This window comes from Medicago truncatula, chromosome 7 (genome assembly GCF_003473485.1).
Source record: "Medicago truncatula cultivar Jemalong A17 chromosome 7, MtrunA17r5.0-ANR, whole genome shotgun sequence".
Lineage (NCBI taxonomy): Eukaryota > Viridiplantae > Streptophyta > Magnoliopsida > Fabales > Fabaceae > Medicago > Medicago truncatula.
In genome coordinates, this window is record NC_053048.1 from 30,069,922 (window position 1) to 30,090,590 (window position 20,669).

A 20,669-nucleotide genomic window follows, 5' to 3' on the forward strand; every position below is an offset into this window, starting at 1 on the left:
CACTGAAACGAATTTTGTTTCAATCCCTAATTGTTTGCAAAAGTTTACGACTTTAGAACTAGCGAACTGTGTCCCGTTGTCTGTTACTATATGCTTTGGGAGACCAAAACGACATATGATCTTCTTGCAATAAAATTTGATTACTCGCTCCGCTGTTATCTTTGAAACTACCTCTACTTCTACCTACTTTGTAAAATAATCCACGCCTACAATGAGGAACTTTAGTTGACCTGGCGCCTGAGGGAAAGGTCCAACGATGTCAACACCCCACTTATAAAAAGGCCAAGGAGAGAAAACAGATGTGAGCTCATTGGCTGGTGCGTTCCTCTTGTCGGAGAATCGTTGGCACTTGTCACACTTCTTAACAAACTCAGAACAATCTTGCACCATTTTTGGCCAATAGTAACCCGCCCGTAAAAGTTTAGCTGCCAAAGATCGCCCACCAATATGACTTCCGCAAACTCCCTCATGTACCTCTAATAGCACCAGATCCGTCTCTTCCTCGCCCAAACATCGAAGCAATGGTGCAGCTCTCCCTCTTCTATACAACTTCCCTACAATTATAGTGAACTTAGTCGCCCTCCATCTAATTAGCTGTGATTCCTCTTCGTTTTTTGGGATGAATGAACCCGTTAAATATTTTAAGATTGGAGTCATCCATCCCTTTGGGCTAATGTTTAACACTACCTTTTCTTCGGTACTGGGTGTGGAAATTACCTCCTGAATTACTGTTCGGTTATTCCCGGGCCTTTTGGTACTAGCTAATTTTTTTAGTAAATCTGCTCGTGAATTCAATTCTCTGGGGATATGCACAGCTTCGAAAAAATGAAAACTCTTGTGCTAAGATCATTCCCCCGAATTTTGACTGGTCATTAGTTGAGAATCGCTTCGAGCTCTGAGGTTTTCTACACCCATCTCTTGTGCTAAGATCATTCCAGCTATCAAAGCTTCATACTCCGCTTGATTGTTACTAGATTTGAAATCAAATCTCAGAGATTGTTCTATGAGTAAGTCGCCAGGACCCTCTAAAATAATACCAGCCCCACTTCCCTTTAGGTTAGAAGAGCCATCAACTGATAACATCCATACATAAGGGGCGACTTCCTGGACAGGAGAAGTGAATTCGACCACAAAATCCGCCAGGACTTGAGATTTAATACTATTACGTGGGGAAAACTGAATGTCGTATTCTGAGAGCTTAACTGACCATGATACCATCCTCCCTGCTAAATCCAGTTTTCCAAGGATCTGTTTTACTGGGTAGTTTGTTCTGATAACCACCTTATGACTTTGAAAGTATGGGCGCAGTTTTCTGGCGGTTGCTACGACGACCAAAGCTAACTTTTCAATTTTTTGATATCGCAACTCGGCCCCTCTGAGAACTCGGCTAATGAAATACACATGCTTCTCTCTGTCCTCTGAATCTTTGACAAGTACAGAACTCATGGCATTTTCTGAAACTGAGAGGTACAAAGATAAAACCGCCCATTGGGTAGGACGATGTAGCACAGGCGGTGTGGTCAGGAAATCTTTGATTTTTTGAAATGCCTCATCACATTCTTGAGTCCATTCGAATTGTTCCTTCTTTTTAATCGTAGCAAAGAAAACGAAAGCCTTATCTCCCGCGCAAGAGAGGAATCTTGACAGAGCCGTTAGCCTTCCCGTCAATTGTTGTACTTCTTTAACATTACATGGGTTTCTCATGTTGATAATTGCCTGGCATTTATCTGGGTTGGCTTCAATACCCCTTCTGGTTAGAAGAAAACCCAGGAATTTTCCAGCTTGGAATCCGAAAGTACATTTGGCAGGGTTAAGGCGCATACTGAATTTTCTTACCTGTTGAAAGATTTCTCTCAAGTCTTCCGAATGGCGCCCTTCTTCTGATGTTTTGACCACAAGGTCATCAATGTAAACCTCCAAGGTCTTTCCAATCTGTTTTCTGAATATGGTATCCATATATCGTTGGAAAGTTGCCCCTGCATTTCGCAGGCCAAACGACATAACCTGATAATGATAGTTCTTCTGATTGGTCATGAAAGCTGTTTTAGGGGCGTCCAAAGGATCCATTTTTATCTGATTGTATCCAGAGTACGCATCCATGAAACTGAGGATCTTGTATCCAGACACATTATCAATAAAGTGATCTATGTTAGGTAGGGGATACAGATCTTTGGGACAAGCCATATTGAGGTCCGTGTAGTCAACACACATCCTCCACTTTCCTGAAGCCTTTTTGACGTGAACAGTGTTTGCCAACCAAGTAGGATATTTAATTTCGCTGATGAAGCGTGCCTCTTGTAGCTTTTTCACATCCTCATCCACTGCCTTCCTTTTCTCTTCTCCCATCTTACGCTTCTTTTAAGCGGCCCGATGATGATATCTTTCACGACTTCGATAGGTTCTATTTGTTCTTGCTGATATTCTTCACGGGGATCAAGATCAACAACCTTAACTTCCAGTTCCTCACTCTTCTTGACCTTCAACTTGAGGCTGGCGTGGTAGCATTCGGGTGCTACTTTTTGATCGCCACGCAACGTGCCTACTCGCCCATCATCAAGCGGGTACTTCATCATTAGATGTTTGGTGGACACAAAGGCATCTAAAACGTTGATAGAAGGGCGACCAATGATCACATTATACGAGCTAGGCAAATTTATCACTAGATACCTTATTTTTACCGACTTTTGTTGGTGTCCAGATCCGAAGATGTTTTTTAGGGTAATATATCCCCGCACGTGCACCTTCTCACCAGTGAATCCGGAAAGGGTTCCTTTAAAAGGCTAAAGTTGTTCCTCATTCAAACCCATTTTACTGAAAGCGTCGTAATACAAAACATCTGCAGAACTACCTGTATCCACGAGTACTCTCTTAATTTCCCAGTTAAGCAACTGAATAGAGACGACTAAAGGATCATCGTCGTGAGGGATTACTTGCTCGAAATCTTTTGATGAAAAAGTGATATCGGGGTATTTTTCCGAGGATGATGAAAAATTGTCTCCCAAAAGCATCACCTGGCGAGCATACTTCTTTCTTAAATTTCTTGATTCCCCGCCCCCAGCAAAACCTCCTGAAATAGTGTGTAATATGTGCTTAGGTTCGGGGTTGAGCTTGTCTGGTTGTTTTTCATTGTTACTTCTCTCCTTAGCGTATCCTCGCAGTTTTCCGCTTTGAATGAGCTTTTCAATTTCCCTTTTCAGATGAACGCATTCATCCGTGTCGTGGCCCTGTATCATGTGATACTTACACCATGCGTCTCGGTTGTTCCCCAAAAACCTGCCTCGAGCCACTGGAGCAGACGGGATGATTTTCGATTCGAGAACTTCTTTGAGGATCCTTTCGGGACGAGTATTCAAAGGAGTGAAGTGCTCGGTAGCATAACGGTGTTGACTCCTCTCATATGGTTTTTTGAATGCCCCTCTGTTTCTGTTGGGTGGAACATAAGGATTCCTGCGTTCTGCTCCTGAGTTTCCTTTTTCCTTGGCATCCCTAGCTCTTTTTTCTGCATTGCATTCCTCTCCTTTCACATAACATTCAGCACGAGCAATTATTTCTTCCATTGAATCAGCGGGTTTTTGTGCGAGCGACTCATTTAATTGTCCGGCGCGTAAACCGTTTTGAAAAGCGCCAACGAAAACTTCTTGATTGGGGTTGGAAACTTTAATTGTTGAATCGTTGAAGCGAGCGAGATATTTTCTCAGTGATTCGTTCTAGCCCTGTCGAACGTTGAACAAGCTGGTTGACAAAACTTTTCGGTGGCGACTTCCAGATAACTGTTGGGTGAACTTCTTTATCATGTCCTGATAACCCACAATGGAAAAGTGAGGAAGGCTCATGTACCAGCGTAAAGCTGCATCAGCAAAAGTACCCGCCAACAACTTGCACTTAAGGGAGTCAGCAACTCCGTATACAGATATCCTGGTGTTGAAAACGGTTACATGCTCAGATGCATCACCCCTCCCGTCGAAAGTTGGTAAGTGCGGCAGTTTGAAGTTATCTGGAACCGGAGCGTTCCATATTTTAGTTGAGAACGGCTGGGGTTCTGGTTCATCCAGCTCGCCGTGATGAGAGTCCGCCTTCTCTTGTTGCTGCTGTTGCTGGATGGTTTCCACCGAAGCGAGTAGGGCTTTGTTCTGTTCCATCAACTGGGCGATCTGACTCTTCATCGTTTCTGCTTCTTCTGGTGTTGCCATAGCGGTTTTACTCTAAATCGTACGTGAGATGCGATTTAGGTTTGAGTAAGGGTTAGGATCCGAATCGTAGAGAGGACTACAACTTAGTGTTTCTTTGTATCGAGATTCCGATCCAAAGAATCGTGGTCAAGGTTAGTTTTACCTTTTCCCACAGACGGCACCAACTGTACTTGCAGAAAAGTACAATAAGGATTCTAGGGTTAAGAATCGTCTATTAGGGTTTATAGACTGACTATTGGATGCTTGAGAGTGTTCTCAAGGGTGGTATTTATAGCCTTCTATGGGCTTGGGTTTCGGTTGCTTAGTCTCCAAGTAATAGTGGTATTTATGTATTTAGGGCGGTTTCTAGAAGATTCTAGAGATTATTAAGGCGGCGCTATGGGTAATGCGCGCCTTGGGCCGTTGGGCTCTTTTCAAGGGTGCTAAGGCCTTCTTGAGGGGTCTAAGCAGCCCTTTTGGAGGTCTTTTAAGTCCTTAGGAATATTATGACGGTCCAGTTATGTAAAAGTGAAATTAAGCAAGATGAACCAACTTGAATGGTAGGATTCAAAATTTCAACGGGTTAATAATTATATTGGTCTCTAGATCTGTAGCCATAATAGTCCTTCAAGGTATCGAAATTTTAAAATAGTTATTGATTGTGGACTTCGTTAATCAAAATAGTTTTTTTATGTTAAAATAGTCTCTCAATGGTGACATTAACTCTTTTCATAAAGGACATGGTATGACAGTAACTAAGTACTTATAGTGGTTGATAGGACAATAAGTAAGTATATCGATGGATTAATATGAAAATATGAATGAAATATTTTATATGTTATAAATTATTTAGACTAACAAAATGCATAATCAGAGACTATTTTAAAATTTCAATAAAGAATTATTATAATTACTCGGTACACATTTGTGAATCGATAACCCCAAATTTCAACTCACACCCTAAAAAATGGGTTAGCCGGATTGACCCATCTCAATTATGCGAAAATTGTTCTTCTCCCAACAAAAAATGCTCACTCCCATAAAAACTTACCAAAATACCCACCACGTGAGTTAACTCACGTTTGGTAAGTTGGAGTATAACCTACATGAGTTAACTCATGCTGGGGTTATAATCTACCTGAGCTAACTCACGTTGGGTTATAACCCACGTGAGTTAACTCACATGGAATGTATCATTATAGCGAACGTAACTTAAGTCACAATGAGTTTAACACCTGCGTGACTTAGGTCACGTGGATAGGCATGACAACAAAATCCATACCCGCGGGTACCCTCCCGAACCAAACCCAATTTGACGGGTTTTTCCCGATTTGACTGGGTTTGGGTTTTCCCCGATTTGAAAATACGGGTATGCGATGGGTAATGGGATATATGTACCCACTTCGAACCCATACCCAAACTCGTCCCGAATGTAAAAAAATCAATTTACTAACCCCTTTTGTATAATTAGAAACCCAAACTCTAAATCATTTCACTCACATAGTCAGAGTCTCAGTGTTTCAGATGACACTCATTTATTACAGTTCTCTCTATTTTCATTTCATATCTCACATTCTCGGCCTCTCTTTTCTTAATCATAATAGTCATTGATTGTCATCATCTATTTGCTGGATAATGCATTACAACATATCGCTCGACGCTGCTAAATACTTTTATTTTTATAAAAAAATATCTACTGCGCGGATGAGGATGAGGCAGGGATACCCGAACCCGTCGGAGACGGGGATGAGATTCGATTTCTCATCCCCGCTGGATATGGGTAGGGTAACGAGTAAGAATATGGAAGTAGGGTATGAGGATGGAAAAGGTAAAACTTGTCTCCACCTTATTCCATTGCCATGCCTACACGTGGCGGGTATTTTTGTTAGTTTGTATGAGAGTGAGCATTTTTTGTTGGGAGAAGAGCAATTTTCCAACTATGCCGGCCTATTCTTTAGGAGTTACCTATTAGCCTTTGCCAAACAGAAGATCTTGAAGTGGCGTGTAGAAGAGCAAGGATGACCATCATCCATACTGTTTACCTGCCTCCAAAGAAAACTTTTCAACTATATATTGCAAAATAATTAAAGCAGTAATTTTCTTTTTGAGGGAACTAAAGAAGTAAATTTGAAAGTTATAAAAGCTGAGTTTTTTCAAAGTATGAAATTATATTATTTGGGATGATATTTCGAAAAATGTTATTTTCATCTTCACAATTTTTTCCCTATTGAACACAATTTTGACATTTTCTTCACATTTTTAAGCATATAATATGGCAAAAGATAATTATTATATTATTACTTAGTTACTAGCTACTTGGCTATGTTTCTCTAAGAAAAATTAATGGCTATGTCACTAATCTGTTTTCTATAGTCACTACTCACTAGTTAGGGCATGGACCACGTAGCATCCACGTTCCAGCACATAGAAGGAGCATTGTAAAACTAAAATTTACCCATTACACGTTGTTGATTGATATAGCTGATTCGTTGTTTATAACTTATTTTTACACTTGTGAAAAAATAGCAAAGGGCTTACGCAAATATAGTGAAAAATGAATGGTTCAATTCAAAATTATAACCGCACCATTATCAGCAAAAGCATCATGCATGTTTGAAAACCTCCAAAGTTAGTTATTACCTATTTAAAGATAGTCCACCTCTCCCATTGAATTTCAATGGCCTTTGTATATGTAACATTAAAGACAAACCAACCATGTTTTATAATAAAAATTTATTATTTTAATAAAAACCCTAACAAATATTTAATAAAAAAGGTTAGTTTAAGGGAAAAAAAATGTTAAAAACCGTTAAAAATATTTAATGAAAAAGTTTAGTTTAAAGGGGAAAAAAAACAAAACATGTTAAAAGTAAATCATAAATTGGCAAATTCTTTTTTGACTTTTATACATTGGTTGCATGAAAACACGTTTACCATCCAATGACAACACTTTGTTACAATTTTTACTAAAAAAGAAATAATTTGTTACAATTTTTTCCTCTATAAATTCAAACACTTCGATTCTTTCTTGTTCTTGGCCTATAATAAAGATTAAAACGATTAAAACCTTCATAGGTCAACAAGTGTGAGGTGGGTTAGAAAAAATTTAGGTGGAAGAGATGAAGAATGAGAACGAGTCTGATGAAAGGCAAGATCCTTTATCAAACTTTTCTCATTCCTCTTCCACCAAAAATAAAAAAGGAGGATGGAAATCTGTCAAATACATTCTTGGTAATAAATAAATCCTTCAATATTCTTTCCTTGATATATGATTATTACAATATTTTCAATAGAATTTATCAATCTAAATTATGTGTTTGTTTGATTATAGGAAATGAGACATTCGAGAAATTAGCTTCAATGAGTTTGATAGCAAATTTAGTTGTATACATGCATACACAATACAACATGGATACAACATTATCTGTTGAGGTTTTCAACATTTGGGCTGGTTTAGTAAATTTTATTCCATTAGTAGCTGCTTATCTTGCAGATGCTTATGTTGGAAAGTTTCATATGCTTATATTTGGCAGCATAGCTTCACTTCTGGTAAATACAAATAAATTAGAATGAATAGTTTTATTCATGTTTTCTTCTTTGCCATTTCATGATATTTTGTTAAAAATGAAATTTCTGAAAATCCAATCAATAAACATTCAAAATTTTATAAATTCTATTCTCCTGTATATAAATTTTGGGTCATGCTCACAAATGTCTTAAAGGTATTGTGTAAGGAATCCATTGTATATTGAAAATATAAGCCAAACATGTGTAAAATTAAAATTATTCAACTTTTTAAGCAAAAGTTACCATTTTAGTTCTTGGGCATTTGTTAGCATTTCCTCATAATTTTTTTAAGTCAATATACATAAATAAAAAAGAGCGCATTATTGTGATCACATTTTAAGTCAAATATAAGGATTTTAGAGGTTTCTTCAAAGATATCATAATAGAAAATTATGATTGCATTTGTTTGTATTTCGCCGCAATTTCAAGGTTTTTAAAAAAGTTGCAACCTCAAGAGCATTTTAGAACCATAGTTAAGAGTAATTAATAAATAATAGCAGCTTTTATTTGCTCTTAACCATGGTTCTAAAATGCTTTTGCGATCACAATTTTGTTTATAACTTTAATATTGCGGTAAAATACAAACAAATGCGATCACACAATTTGCCGTTATAATGTCTTTGAAGAAACGTCTAAAATTCTTATATCATGGTTGCAATTGCATTTTCAGACCGCAATTAAGAACTATGTTCTCTACTTTAATTGTTCCTACTTATTATGAATGAAAATTTAAAGACATAAGCTTCAATATGTGACAGGGTATGGGATTCATGTCTCTAAGTGCTGGTCATTCATCATTAAGACCTCCAAGTTGCCCTACTCTTTCGGATTGCATAAAACCAACAGGTGTGCAACTCAGTATCCTATATTTGGGACTTGGATTTTTTGCAATAGGTTCAGGAAGCCTAAGACCATGCAATATTGCCTTTGGAGCGGATCAATTCGATACCAAAACCGCGAAAGGAAAAGCTCAATTAGAGAGCTTTTGTAATTGGTGGTATTTTTTATTCACAGTAGCACTTTTGATAGCTCTGACCGGCGTTGTCTACATTCAAACCAATGTAAGCTGGTTTATTGGTTTCATCATTCCAACCGGGTGTTTCGTCGTCTCATTAACCATCTTCTTGTTGGGACAATGCACTTATATTAAGTTGAAGCCGAAAGGAAGCGTGTTATGCGACTTGGTGAAAGTAGTTGTTGCTTCAATTAGAAAACATCACATTGATATCAAGAAAGATTCTGAACTCTCATTTTATGATCCACAATTAGCTTCTAACGAGTCGGAAGATTCAAGAAATGTGAAACTTTCTCATACAAATAGGTTCAGATATTTCGATAAAGCCGCGGTGATTACAAACCAAAATGAAATTGACAGCAATGGAAATTCAATTGATAATTGGAGATTATGCAGTTTACAACAAGTGGAAGAATTGAAAGCAATATTATCCACTTTACCAATTTGGTTAGCAGGAATTGGATGTTTTATTTCAATGGGACAAGCAAATTCATATGGAATTTTACAAGGATTACAAATAGACAGATCAATTGGAACAAAATTCATTATTCCACCAGCTTGGATGGGATTAGTACCAATGATTTTTCTTTCATCATGGATTATACTTTATGAAAAATTCTACATCCCTTTCACTAAAACAGCAACTTCTAAAGGTAAAAGATTGACAATTGAACAAAGAATAACAATAGGAATTATTTGTTCCATTCTTGGCATGGTTGTGTCAGGACTAGTAGAAGTTCGCCGTCGCGACAACGCATTGAAACACGGAACATTTCAATCACCTACAAGAATTTGGTGGCTTATTCCACAATTTGGTTTATCTGGTTTGGTCGAAGCATTTGCCGCAATTCCTATGATGGAGTTATTGACATCATATTGGCCTGACAGTATGAAGACATTGGGCGGTGCCGTGTTTTTTCTAAGCTTAAGCATTGCAAGTTGGTCGAGCAATGTTCTTATAAAGATTATTGTGGCTTTAACAAAAGGGAATGGTGGACCACATTGGTTAGGAGGTAATGATTTGAATAAGAATAGGCTTGACCATTATTACTACACTATCGCTGCATTCGGAGTCTTGAATCTGTTGTATTTCGTGTTCTTTGCTCGTCGATTTTTGAATAGTGAGGTGCTACAAAGACAGATTCAAAGTGAAGAAAGGGATTTAGAACATGAGAATCATCAATAGTAGCTGAAATCCATAGTCCAGAGACATGTCCTAGAAGTAAAAGTATGTATGAAGAATAAATGTTTAGAAAAATGAGAATCATATGTATGGATATTATTTCCTCCTCCTGTAACTCATCTCACTCAAGGAAATAGAATAAATCTTAAAATATGAACAAATGTTTAAGCCTAGAGAGTAATTTTTATGGTAGAAGAAGAGTTACACATTTAACCAATTTCAAAAGCATTGATTTATAATTGCAAAAATGCTAACCATTTTCTTTTAAAAAATCGATTGTTTTTTAATTGGTTTAAAATCATGCTATAGAATATATTTTTGGACTATTGATCAGAGTTTGAACCCTAACTAATAAGAAGGTAGGAGAAGCTCAATTACGTTAAATTAATGATAACTAAATGCAAATCCGCGGTAGAATCTAATATAATGATACTATATGTCAAATATTGCAGATTAATATATTGTAGTTAACACTCAAAATAAAAGGAATAAAAATAACAAAAAACTAACCTTGGATCATTTTGTCGTTCAATGTTCCACTGATCGAGTAACCATATCCAAGATTGCATTATGATATCCTCCAACCATTTTTCAATGTCTGCGACTCTATCCCAAAATAAGATGTAATTCTTTACTCTCCAAATGCTTCAAGTAGTCGCCAACCATGTTAAGTATCACGCCTTTTTCACGTTCTTACGCTTTAACAGTTCACCGAAGTTGAGAAAGTGGTGAGAAGTCTGACAGTAAAAGAATAATTGCTCTGCAGATACTGTTTCGATGAAGCAAAAAACACACGAACGAGAGTGAGGATCGATGAGGATAATGCGCCTATGGAGTGTTTCTCTAGAAGGAAGTGTATCCTGTAAGAGCCTCCAACAAAACACTTGATGGGACTCCACTCTTCTATAATTGACTCAACGCATAATACAAGATTTCCCAGTAAACTCGCTTCGATTGTTTGGAATCAATACTCTCTTTTCGGATTCACTGCTCAACATTTGCACTCCCTCCAGTATTTCTTGCAAATCCGCTATCTGACTCAAAATACTCATATCAGACTGGTTGGGTTGATTTTCCCATATTGTAGTGACCAGACCTAATTCTCCGACCTGAGAACTGTCCCATATTGTTGCAATTTCATTCTCCCTTTGTCTTGGAAACAAATATAAGGCTCGAAAGTGCTCATTCAAACTCACTACTAAAAAAACAAAAATCAGTGAGGGAATACGTGAAATCCCTCTCTAATTCCGTCATTAAATTTTGCGACTATGGAATTTGTGAGGAATTTCATTTTTTCCGTCACTAATTTCCCTCGCTAATTTTGCTTTTTCTAGTAGTGACTCCTATCCCTAACCTATCCTTCCAAAAAGCAATTTGTGCACCATTTCTTAATGAGCTTTAATATATCATGCGAACAAAGTTGTCCCGAATTCATAGCGAATGATAAATCAGCCAATGAAAAAAGAGAGTTGTGCAGATATCAAGGGATGGTGGTGAAAATAAAGCTGAAGTACACAATAAAAACAAAGTGAAATATATAGTCGGGATGATTTCGCTATAAATAGCATTTTTGTTTCTTAATACATTATGGATATTAGATGCAAACCAATGCTGCTGACCAAAATCTTTGGTGTTTCCTACATTTACAATGTCTCTCCACCTAATTGAGTTCATCTTACTCGTTTAATTTCTTTCCCTATTTAGAACTTTTCTAATCTTAAACACAACTGATCCTTCACTCCTAATCCACCCTCCTTCTTTGGGAGACAAACTTTGTTTTAATCATTGCAAAATTTGTTTATGTGAAAATTTGGTCTTTTTTTTTTTTTTTTTTTTTTTTAATATACATTCTAGTCCTTATTTTTAGGAGGAATTATATCAAATATACATTTAATCCTTAAAGCATTTTCAATGGGAGATGTTTTGTCTAATAACATGTATAACTTATTTGCTAGTCCTATTGGAGAAGAGATAAGAGGGTTTGCTATTGAGATGCAATGATTCTACAATCTCTCCGTATCTCTCGTAAATGTGAGTTTCATTGCATACTTTATTAAAAAGTTTGAAAATTATGTTTTGCTAAAAAATTAATTATTGTTGAAATGTAACAATATAAAGTTAGAATTTATTTAGTATATTCGTGAGTGTATAATTATTTTGCACATGTATCTAATGATGTGTTATCACGTCTATTAATGAATATGAAAATATATGAATTGTCTTATTTATTAATTGATGTGACAACGCATCATTGAATTTATGTGTAAAATAATTATACAGTGATATAGTTAAATTCTATAAAGTTATTTTCGTAACCCAATCAATAATCTTTTAAGAGATGATTGGTGTGTAAAATAATTATATAGTGATATAGTTAAATTCTATAAAGTTATTTTCATAACCCAATCAAAAATCTTTTAAGAGATGATTGGTTGGAGCGAATAAATACATATTTATCTTAAAATTGAATAAGTGATGTGTTGATAGAAAGTTTTTTTTTGTTGATAGAATGTTAGTGTTTTATTCAGGGTATGGACAAGTAGCATAGGGTAGTTGCATTTAGATAGAAGGATCGTTGTAAAAGTTGTTGCCTAATAACTAATTTGGTATAACTGATTTTTTGGGTTATAACTAATTTGTTGAGCCCCCTTAAAAAATCTAATTTGTTAAGCGCTTATGTATAAAAAAAATATTTATAGCAAAAAATAATATAAAGTCATATAATTTGAAAGTTGTTTTTATAAGTTATTTGAAGAACGTATGAAAATAAACTAATAACGACTTATAAACATATCTAAGTTGTTTACATTTTTACTTTCAAACCATCTCATAAAACTTAGTAGATCAACTTAAATAAATTATTCTAAATAGTTCCTTGATTTCCACTCTCTCTTTTTTTTTTATTTTTTATGGAAAAGGAACTACTAAATTTTATACACTTGTGAAAAAATGGCAAAGAGCTTACGCAAATAGTTACAAATGAATGGTTAGTTTGTCATTTATGTAACAAAATTATAACCACACACCATTTTCAGCAAAAGCAACATGCATGAAAACCTCCAACGTTTTCTTTTATTAACAAACACTTCCAAAGTTATCCATCTCTCAAAGTCAATTTTAATGGACTTCGTACAAGTAATTTAAAGACAAACCAACCATGTTACTAGACGGTAAGATATTTATTATATTGATAAAAATATTTAATGAAAAAGTATAGTTTAAGGGGGAAAACAAAACATGTGAAAAGTAAATCCTAAATTGACAATTCTATTTCACTTTACATAAATGTTTCATGAAGACACATTTATCAACTATCATCGTTCCATGACAACAAGCTGTTACAAATTTTGCCTATTATTAAAGAGTAAAAAAAAGGAATAATGCAAATCAAAGTAACTAAAATCATGGGCAATGTGAGAAATAATAGGAAATAAGCATGCAAATGTGGAGAGCATAGTCAAAACAGATTTAGCTCAAACAATGCACATGTTGGTTAAACAATAAAAGATATTTGCCAAAACAAAAAATCATCAATTGTAAGAAAAGAGAAAAAACAACGTTAGGAAATGCTCCTTTTCAATAAAAGCTCTAACAAATATTTAATGAAAAAGTATGGTTGAAGGAGGAAGAAACAAAACATGTGAAAAGTAAATCATAAATTTACACTTCTTTTTCCTCTTTTCTCAATTTGTTTCAAGAAAACAAATTCTAAATTCAAATACTTTGGTTCTTTCATTTCATATATTAATGTGGACTATAAAGATTAAAACCTTTATATGGGTCAAGAAGTGTGAGGTTTGTTACAAAAATTGTAGGTGGAAGAGATGATGCATGAGAGCCATTCTCCTCAAAGGCAAGATGCTTTAACCCTTGAAGGTTTTTCTTCTTCCACCAGAAAGAAAAAAGGAGGATGGAAATCAGTCAAATACATTCTTGGTAAATAAATTAAACCCTTCAATTACATTTTCATGTATTCTTTTCTTGATATAAGATTTTTAATAGAATTGATTGATGAATTTAAATTTTTGTGTTTCTTTGATTATAGGAAACGAGACGTTCGAGAAATTGGCTTCTATGAGTTTGATATCCAACTTAGTTGTTTACATGCATACACAATATAACATGGAAACAACATTTTCAGTTGAGGTTTTCAACATTTGGTCTGGTTTCACAAATTTTCTTCCATTAGTAGCTGCTTATCTTGCAGATGCTTATATTGGAAAGTTTCGTATGCTCATATTTGGCTGCATAGCTTCATTTCTGGTAAATATAAACAAATAATGGAAAATTTTCTTTAATAGAATTGATATGATGTTTCAAAGTGAAATTTTCTAAATATCCAATTAATGAACATTTGCAGTTTTAATTTCTAAATTCTATTCTCCTATAAAATTTAAGGCAATATACATAAAAAAAATATAGCACATTTATGATATTTGCTCTCTACCATGTTTTTAAATTGATGTCGCAGTCGCAGTTAGGTTTATGTTGTGATTCTAGAGATAAGATAATATAGAAAAATGCGGTCACAATTGCAGTTATGATGCATTTGTAGAAATCTCTAAAACCTTTATATTGCAGTCACAATTACGATTGGAAACCTCAATTTAGAACTATGCTATTTTAAATATTATTCTTATTATGAATGAACAATTGAAGAGATGAGCTTGAATATGCGACAGGGCATGGGATTCATGTCATTAGGTGCCGGTGTACCATCATTAAGACCACCAACCTGCTCCACCCTTTCTGATTGCATACCGATAAAACCAACAGCCTTGCAACTTGCTATCCTATATACGGGACTTGGATTTTTCGCAATAGGCTCAGGAAGCCTAAGACCATGCAACATTGCCTTCGGAGCCGATCAATTCGATATAAAAACAGAAAAAGGAAGAGCTCAACTAGAGAGCTTTTGCAATTGGTGGTATTTTTTATTCACAGTAGCTCTTTTGGTATCTCTCACTGCAGTTGTCTACATTCAAACTAATGTAAGCTGGTTTCTTGGTTTCATCATTCCAACCGGGTGTTTCGCCGTCTCCCTGACCATCTTCGTGTTCGGCCACGGAACTTATATTCGGTTAAAGCCGAAAGGGAGCATCATATGTGACTTGTTGAAAGTAATTCTTGCTGCAATTAGGAAACATCATGTTGATATGAAGGAAGATTCCGAACTCTCATTTTATGATCCACCATTAAGTTCTAATGAGTCAGAAGATTCAAGACATGTGAAACTTTCTCACACAAATAGGTTTAGATTTTTCGATAAAGCCGCGGTGATTACAAACCAAAGCGAAATTGACAACAATGGAAAATCAATAGATAATTGGAGGTTATGCAGTTTACAACAAGTGGAAGAATTGAAATCAATATTAACAACTTTACCAATTTGGTTAGCAGGCATTATATGCTTTCTTTCAATGGGACAAGCAAATTCTTATGGAATTTTACAAGCATTACAAACAAATAAATCAATCGGTCAGCATTTTATCGTTCCTTCAGCTTGGATGGGATTAGTACCAATGATTTTTATTTCCTTATGGATTCTGCTTTATGAGAAAATCTATGTCCCTTTAACTAAGAAAAAAACCTTGAAAGGTAAAAGGTTATCAATTGAACAAAGGTTAGGAATAGGAATTATATTTTCCATTGCTTCTATGGTGGTTGCCGGACTAGTAGAAGTGCGTCGTCGCAGCAACGCATTGAAACACAAAACTTTTGAATCACATACAAGAATTTGGTGGCTTGTTCCACAATTTGGTTTATCTGGTTTGGTCGAAGCATTTGCCGCAATTCCTATGATGGAGTTGTTAACTTCATATTGGCCTGAAAGTATGAAAACATTAGGTGGTGCAGTGTTTTTTCTAAGTTTATCTATTGCAAGTTCATTGAGCAATGTTCTTATAAAGATTATTGTGGTTGTGACAAAGAGGAATGGTGGAACACCTTGGTTAGGTGGTAATGATTTGAATAAGAATAGGCTTGAGTATTATTACTATACTATTGCTGTTCTTGGAGGGTTGAATTTGTTGTATTTTTTGTTCTTTGCTCGTTTTTTTCTATGTAGTGAGGTGTTACAGAGACAGGGTCAAAGTGAAGCAGGAGATGAAGAAAATAATTATCAACAATCAATGTGATATTTAGTTTCTGTAATGATTTACTTTATCTAAATAGAATAGTTAGATTTTCTCCTTCTTTAACTTGTATATATGCTTCAATGGACTAAAACAACATATGAATAAATGTTGTTGTCCTATTATTATTACAGCCCATAGAGTAATTTTTATGAAGGGAATGATATAAGTTCCATAGTACAAGGAGCATTACACATTTAACAGATTTAAATGTGTGGACTAGCTATTACTTAATTGAAAAATGCTAGCACATATGTTTAAATCAATAGTTTTTTAACCGGATTAAAATCATGTTATAGAATATATTTGCTGCATTAGTGATTAGAGTTAGAACCCGCCTAACCGATTTGAAGGTAGTGAGAAGATCAGTAAACCTAAGTGAAGGCAATAGGGAATTTAATCGATTACCGATTTGGGTAAGAGATCATATTGATTTGTGAAACACCTTGTTGATACCAAATATAGAGTTTCACTTCATATTTCCAGAGTAGTCGTAGATCAAGTCGTTGTGAAGCAAGTTGGTCTATAGTGGACCAATGCTCGAAAATTGTCTGAAATTCTCTAAGTAGAAGCTTATGACTCTCGACATTCCCATGACGAAGATGATTGAAAGATTGATGTTGATTCAACAAAAACAAAAGATAACATAGTTGAACTTTGAGAATTTATATTTGCTTGTCCTTATTATCTCTACTAATCATAAACCAACTAATTCATGGTTTCAATCACGAGGATAAGAAATACCTTAAATTTATAATTAGGAATAATACTTAAAAGAAATTTTGAACGCTTGACGAAAAAAAATAAAAATTGAACAACTTTCAAACATTAATCATCCAATTGAAAAAGAAAAACTTCCCAAACTTATAGTAATCGATTTATTCATAACATTTTTAGAAAGAAGATATTTCATCATAGTCATAACATGCTTCCTCATCTCATATCAAATCATGAGGACAAGTGAGTTCCATAAAATAAACAAACTAAAGTACACAAATTCCCCATTGTTTTCAATCTCAACCATAGATCTATGATCCAACAACTCCCATTATCCTGTACAAATCTCAATAGTTTCACACAGTTTGAGATCTTGATCGTTCATTTCAATTCAAACGGTCTAGATCACGCAGTAACTCCTTGAAATCCAAATCCCTATCTCAAACAAGCCCTTATCTTAAAGTCATATTATTATATATAGCTTCACATGCACACAAACCGTAGTACCATGCAAGCACGTGCTCACCCTTAACCTTCCTCACTTCCACACAGTTCCAAAAACCCAAACCCAAACCCCAATATTCCACATTCTTTCTCACCTTCAAGAAACACATTCCACATTTCCATTTTCTTTCCATCATCATCATCATCATCATCATGGCCATCGACACTCTCCGTCGATTCTTTCTCCCTTGTTTCACCCCAACAACCATCACAAAACCCTACACCACCACCACAACCAACCAAACCAAGAAAAACCGCTCAAGCACCTCCCTAAACCAAGCAACCTCTCCATGCTCCTCTACCTCCTCCTCCGCCACCGCACCACCTCGTCCTTCCAAACAAATGGTCATCGGAACCATCTTCGGTAACCGTCGCGGCCATGTCTGGTTCTGCATCCAAACCGACCGTACACACGTCAAACCCATCCTCCTTCTTGAACTCCCTATCTCCACAAACTCCCTCGTCCACGAAATGCGCAACGGCCTCGTTCGCATTGCCCTAGAATCCACCACCACCACTTCGTCCCCCACCTGCCCCCTCCGCTCCATTCCTCTCTTTACCGCCTTCTGCAACGGCCGTAAAGCAGGTTTCGCAGCCCGTCGCCGAGCCGGAGACAGTGTCCGCAACATACTACAAACCATGCAGTGTGTCACCGTCGGTGCAGGTGTTATACCTTCAGGTTTTGGGTCAGATTCTGAAGAGCTTATGTATATGCGTGCAAATTTCGAACATGTTGTGGGAAATGCTGATTCTGAATCGTTTCATCTTATAAACCCTGATGAATCCACTGGTCAAGAACTCAGCGTTTTTTTGCTACGATCTCGCCTCGGAAACAATCGTTAAGCAAATTCGTAGCAATCTTGCAAAGATTTGATTTTTTTTTATTTTTAATTATGTAATTTTAATTTTCTTTGTAATGTGAATTTTTTGGTACAGATAGATATCATAAGAGTAAAGTTTTTTTTTTTTGGATGGGGATTCTTGATTTTTGAATTTGTTGGGATTTTCAATTTTTTGTTGAGAATTGTGGTGTTGTTGCCACGTAATGATATTGATATCTGTAAAGTTGATTAGTTTATCTAAGACTAATCTCATCACTAATATTGTATTGTTCTGAATTTTTGTGTATAATATTGTAACTGGATTAAAGTAACCAGAGTATGGTCCAGGAATCTTGATTTCTTTGAGTTTCATTTTTTATTTGTGGTATTTTAATCTTGATTTCATTAGGATATATTTTCACTAGATCTGTGGTCAATTTGGGCTTCTTTTTAATTCTTTTTGTTAGATTTTGGAATATTGGAAAATGTTTCTAAATTACTTGGTGTCAATCTTTTTGAAGACAAGTGAATATAGTTTTCTTTTCACCTGTTTTGGTATCATTTTGTTTTGTTTTTTGTGAATAGTCCAAATCTCTACTAGTTTACTAAGAATTTGTATTTGTATAATATAATGGAAAAGTACCAGCAAAGCATCTCAATTAAGTGCTTTAGAAGTGGGAGAACCATTCTTTTTCGTTGTACTATGTGGTCTCAATAATCATGGGGCATTAGAACTCAAAAAATCAAGATGGGGCATACTATACCAGCATTTGTGTCCATAAATCACCTTTTCAAGCTTCTAAAGATGTTTTCTTATATGTGTATGATATGGAATATAATAGGGAAAGAGACCCCTTTCACTAGTTGGATTTTCCATACATTTAATAATATAAAGAAATTTTATATACTTTAATGAAATATGCTTAATTTGTATTTAGATTCTTAATCCCAAATATGGATGGATGCAGCATGTATTAAAATAACATAGTGCTGTTCTCCATATGCTTTCGTAAACTATGTATCCTCCGGGAGCAACTACGGAGAGTAATCTCTCGAATTTTGTGGACTCAAATGGACTGCAAACTCTACATATGAGTTTTCACGTTGTTGCACATTCAATGCTGAATTTGAACCCAAGACCTTAATTAAGATAGAAAAGATCTATACCATCTCATCTAAGTTCTCTTGGGTCTATATACTTTATGCTTTGAAAAATACTTTTTTCAAAAATAAAATAAAGAGTTGCTATTGGAAGGCAAGGAGAGAAAAAACAATTATCCACTTCTATTAGAAAATGATTTAAAAGCAAAGGTTTGGAAAGCATTCTTAAAATAGAATGGAATCATTTACCATAACGAAGCTGAATAAAATTAAATGAAATGAAATTGAATAAAATCACCATTTTATTATTTAAATTTTAATGATAGATATGAAAATGCGTCTAGAACATTAGATGAAATATATTTTCCTGTAAAAATATTTTAAATAACAAAATAACCTTATACCTAGATGTTATTTGACGCAAGTTGGAATCTCTTTTACAATTTTATAAAGACCAATGTTAGTAAGTGCATCTTACGCTAGCCTTGCTTAATATATTTATCGATTAAAAAAAGAAAACTTTATATCAAGATATTCGAAGCACGAGCGTGTGAAACTCTTTTACACTTTTTTGTAGACAAATGTTAGCAATTATTTTTTTAGAGAAAAATCTTTGTAGCCTGGAATGAATTTTGAACCTCCAACATAGCCCAATTTTTAATGTCAAAATTCAAACCACTGAGATACTCTTTGGTCAATTAAAATGCAAAATTTCGTAGAAATTATAGAACAAGTTGTTTTTTGGGTTAAATATGTTTTTAGTCCTTATATTTTGCGCTTCTTTGAAGAATAATCCCTACATTTCATTAAGAGTGTGTTTGGATGAGGTAATTGAGAAATTTTAAAGAATTTAGAATTCTAGGAAATTTAAATGATTCAATTAAATTACTTTCATTTCTAAATACTTTTGTTTGGATGGAGTAATAAAAAAAAATTAATTGTCATTATTTTTGGGCAACTTTAAAAAATTTTAATTTTTTGGCCCAAATTTGAAAGTTGAAATTAGAGGTCAAAATGTAAATTTCAAAAAATTGAGGGGTCAAATTATAATTTTTGAAAAAATTGAGGGACCAATTTGCAATTTTTTGGAAATTTATTAGGGTCAATTTGAAATTTTTGGAAAATTTGAGGACCAAAATGCAAAATATGAAAAATAACAACAATGAAGAAATTTAAAATTCTTAGCTTTTAGGTGTCATTTGAAATTTTCTAAATTTAACTTGAACAAAATACTTCATAAATTTCTATCATTTTGAAAATGCTTCAAATTATTATCCAAACAATGGAATTCACCCCAAAGTATTTGAATTTCCTCAAAACAATACATTCCCTCAAAACATTCCTCCATCCAAACACACTCTAAATGTTTTTAAAATACTCACATTTTATCTCTGTTATCAAAATTAGTCTTTGTTGTTAATTCTCTAACGGAATGCTGATGTGGCAGTTAGCGGGTCC

The 20,669-nt window shown here is 34.9% G+C and overlaps 4 protein-coding genes across 4 annotated transcripts; 3 read left to right on the forward strand and 1 right to left on the reverse strand.

The window, feature by feature from the left end:
• Window positions 1–2,780: 2,780 nt before the first annotated feature.
• LOC112416649 (uncharacterized) lies at window positions 2,781–3,557 on the reverse strand. The gene has a single exon (XM_024770941.1). It carries the CDS (start codon window positions 3,555–3,557, stop codon window positions 2,781–2,783), a length of 777 nt encoding a protein of 258 aa, XP_024626709.1.
• A 3,731-nt stretch (window positions 3,558–7,288) lies between these two features.
• LOC11406308 (protein NRT1/ PTR FAMILY 2.8) lies at window positions 7,289–9,987 on the forward strand. Its single transcript, XM_003623087.2, has 3 exons — window positions 7,289–7,400; window positions 7,501–7,718; window positions 8,495–9,987. Exons 1-3 carry the CDS (start codon window positions 7,289–7,291, stop codon window positions 9,935–9,937), a joined length of 1,773 nt encoding a protein of 590 aa, XP_003623135.1. The 3' UTR covers window positions 9,938–9,987.
• A 3,771-nt stretch (window positions 9,988–13,758) lies between these two features.
• On the forward strand, window positions 13,759–16,071 carry LOC11406309 (protein NRT1/ PTR FAMILY 2.8). Its single transcript, XM_003623089.2, has 3 exons — window positions 13,759–13,870; window positions 13,980–14,197; window positions 14,617–16,071. Exons 1-3 carry the CDS (start codon window positions 13,759–13,761, stop codon window positions 16,069–16,071), a joined length of 1,785 nt encoding a protein of 594 aa, XP_003623137.2.
• Window positions 16,072–17,442: 1,371 nt separating this feature from the next.
• LOC11405815 (protein MIZU-KUSSEI 1) lies at window positions 17,443–18,606 on the forward strand. Its single transcript, XM_003623090.3, has one exon. The coding sequence runs from the start codon at window positions 17,443–17,445 to the stop codon at window positions 18,130–18,132; it is 690 nt and encodes a 229-aa protein (XP_003623138.1). The 3' UTR covers window positions 18,133–18,606.
• Window positions 18,607–20,669: the final 2,063 nt, after the last annotated feature.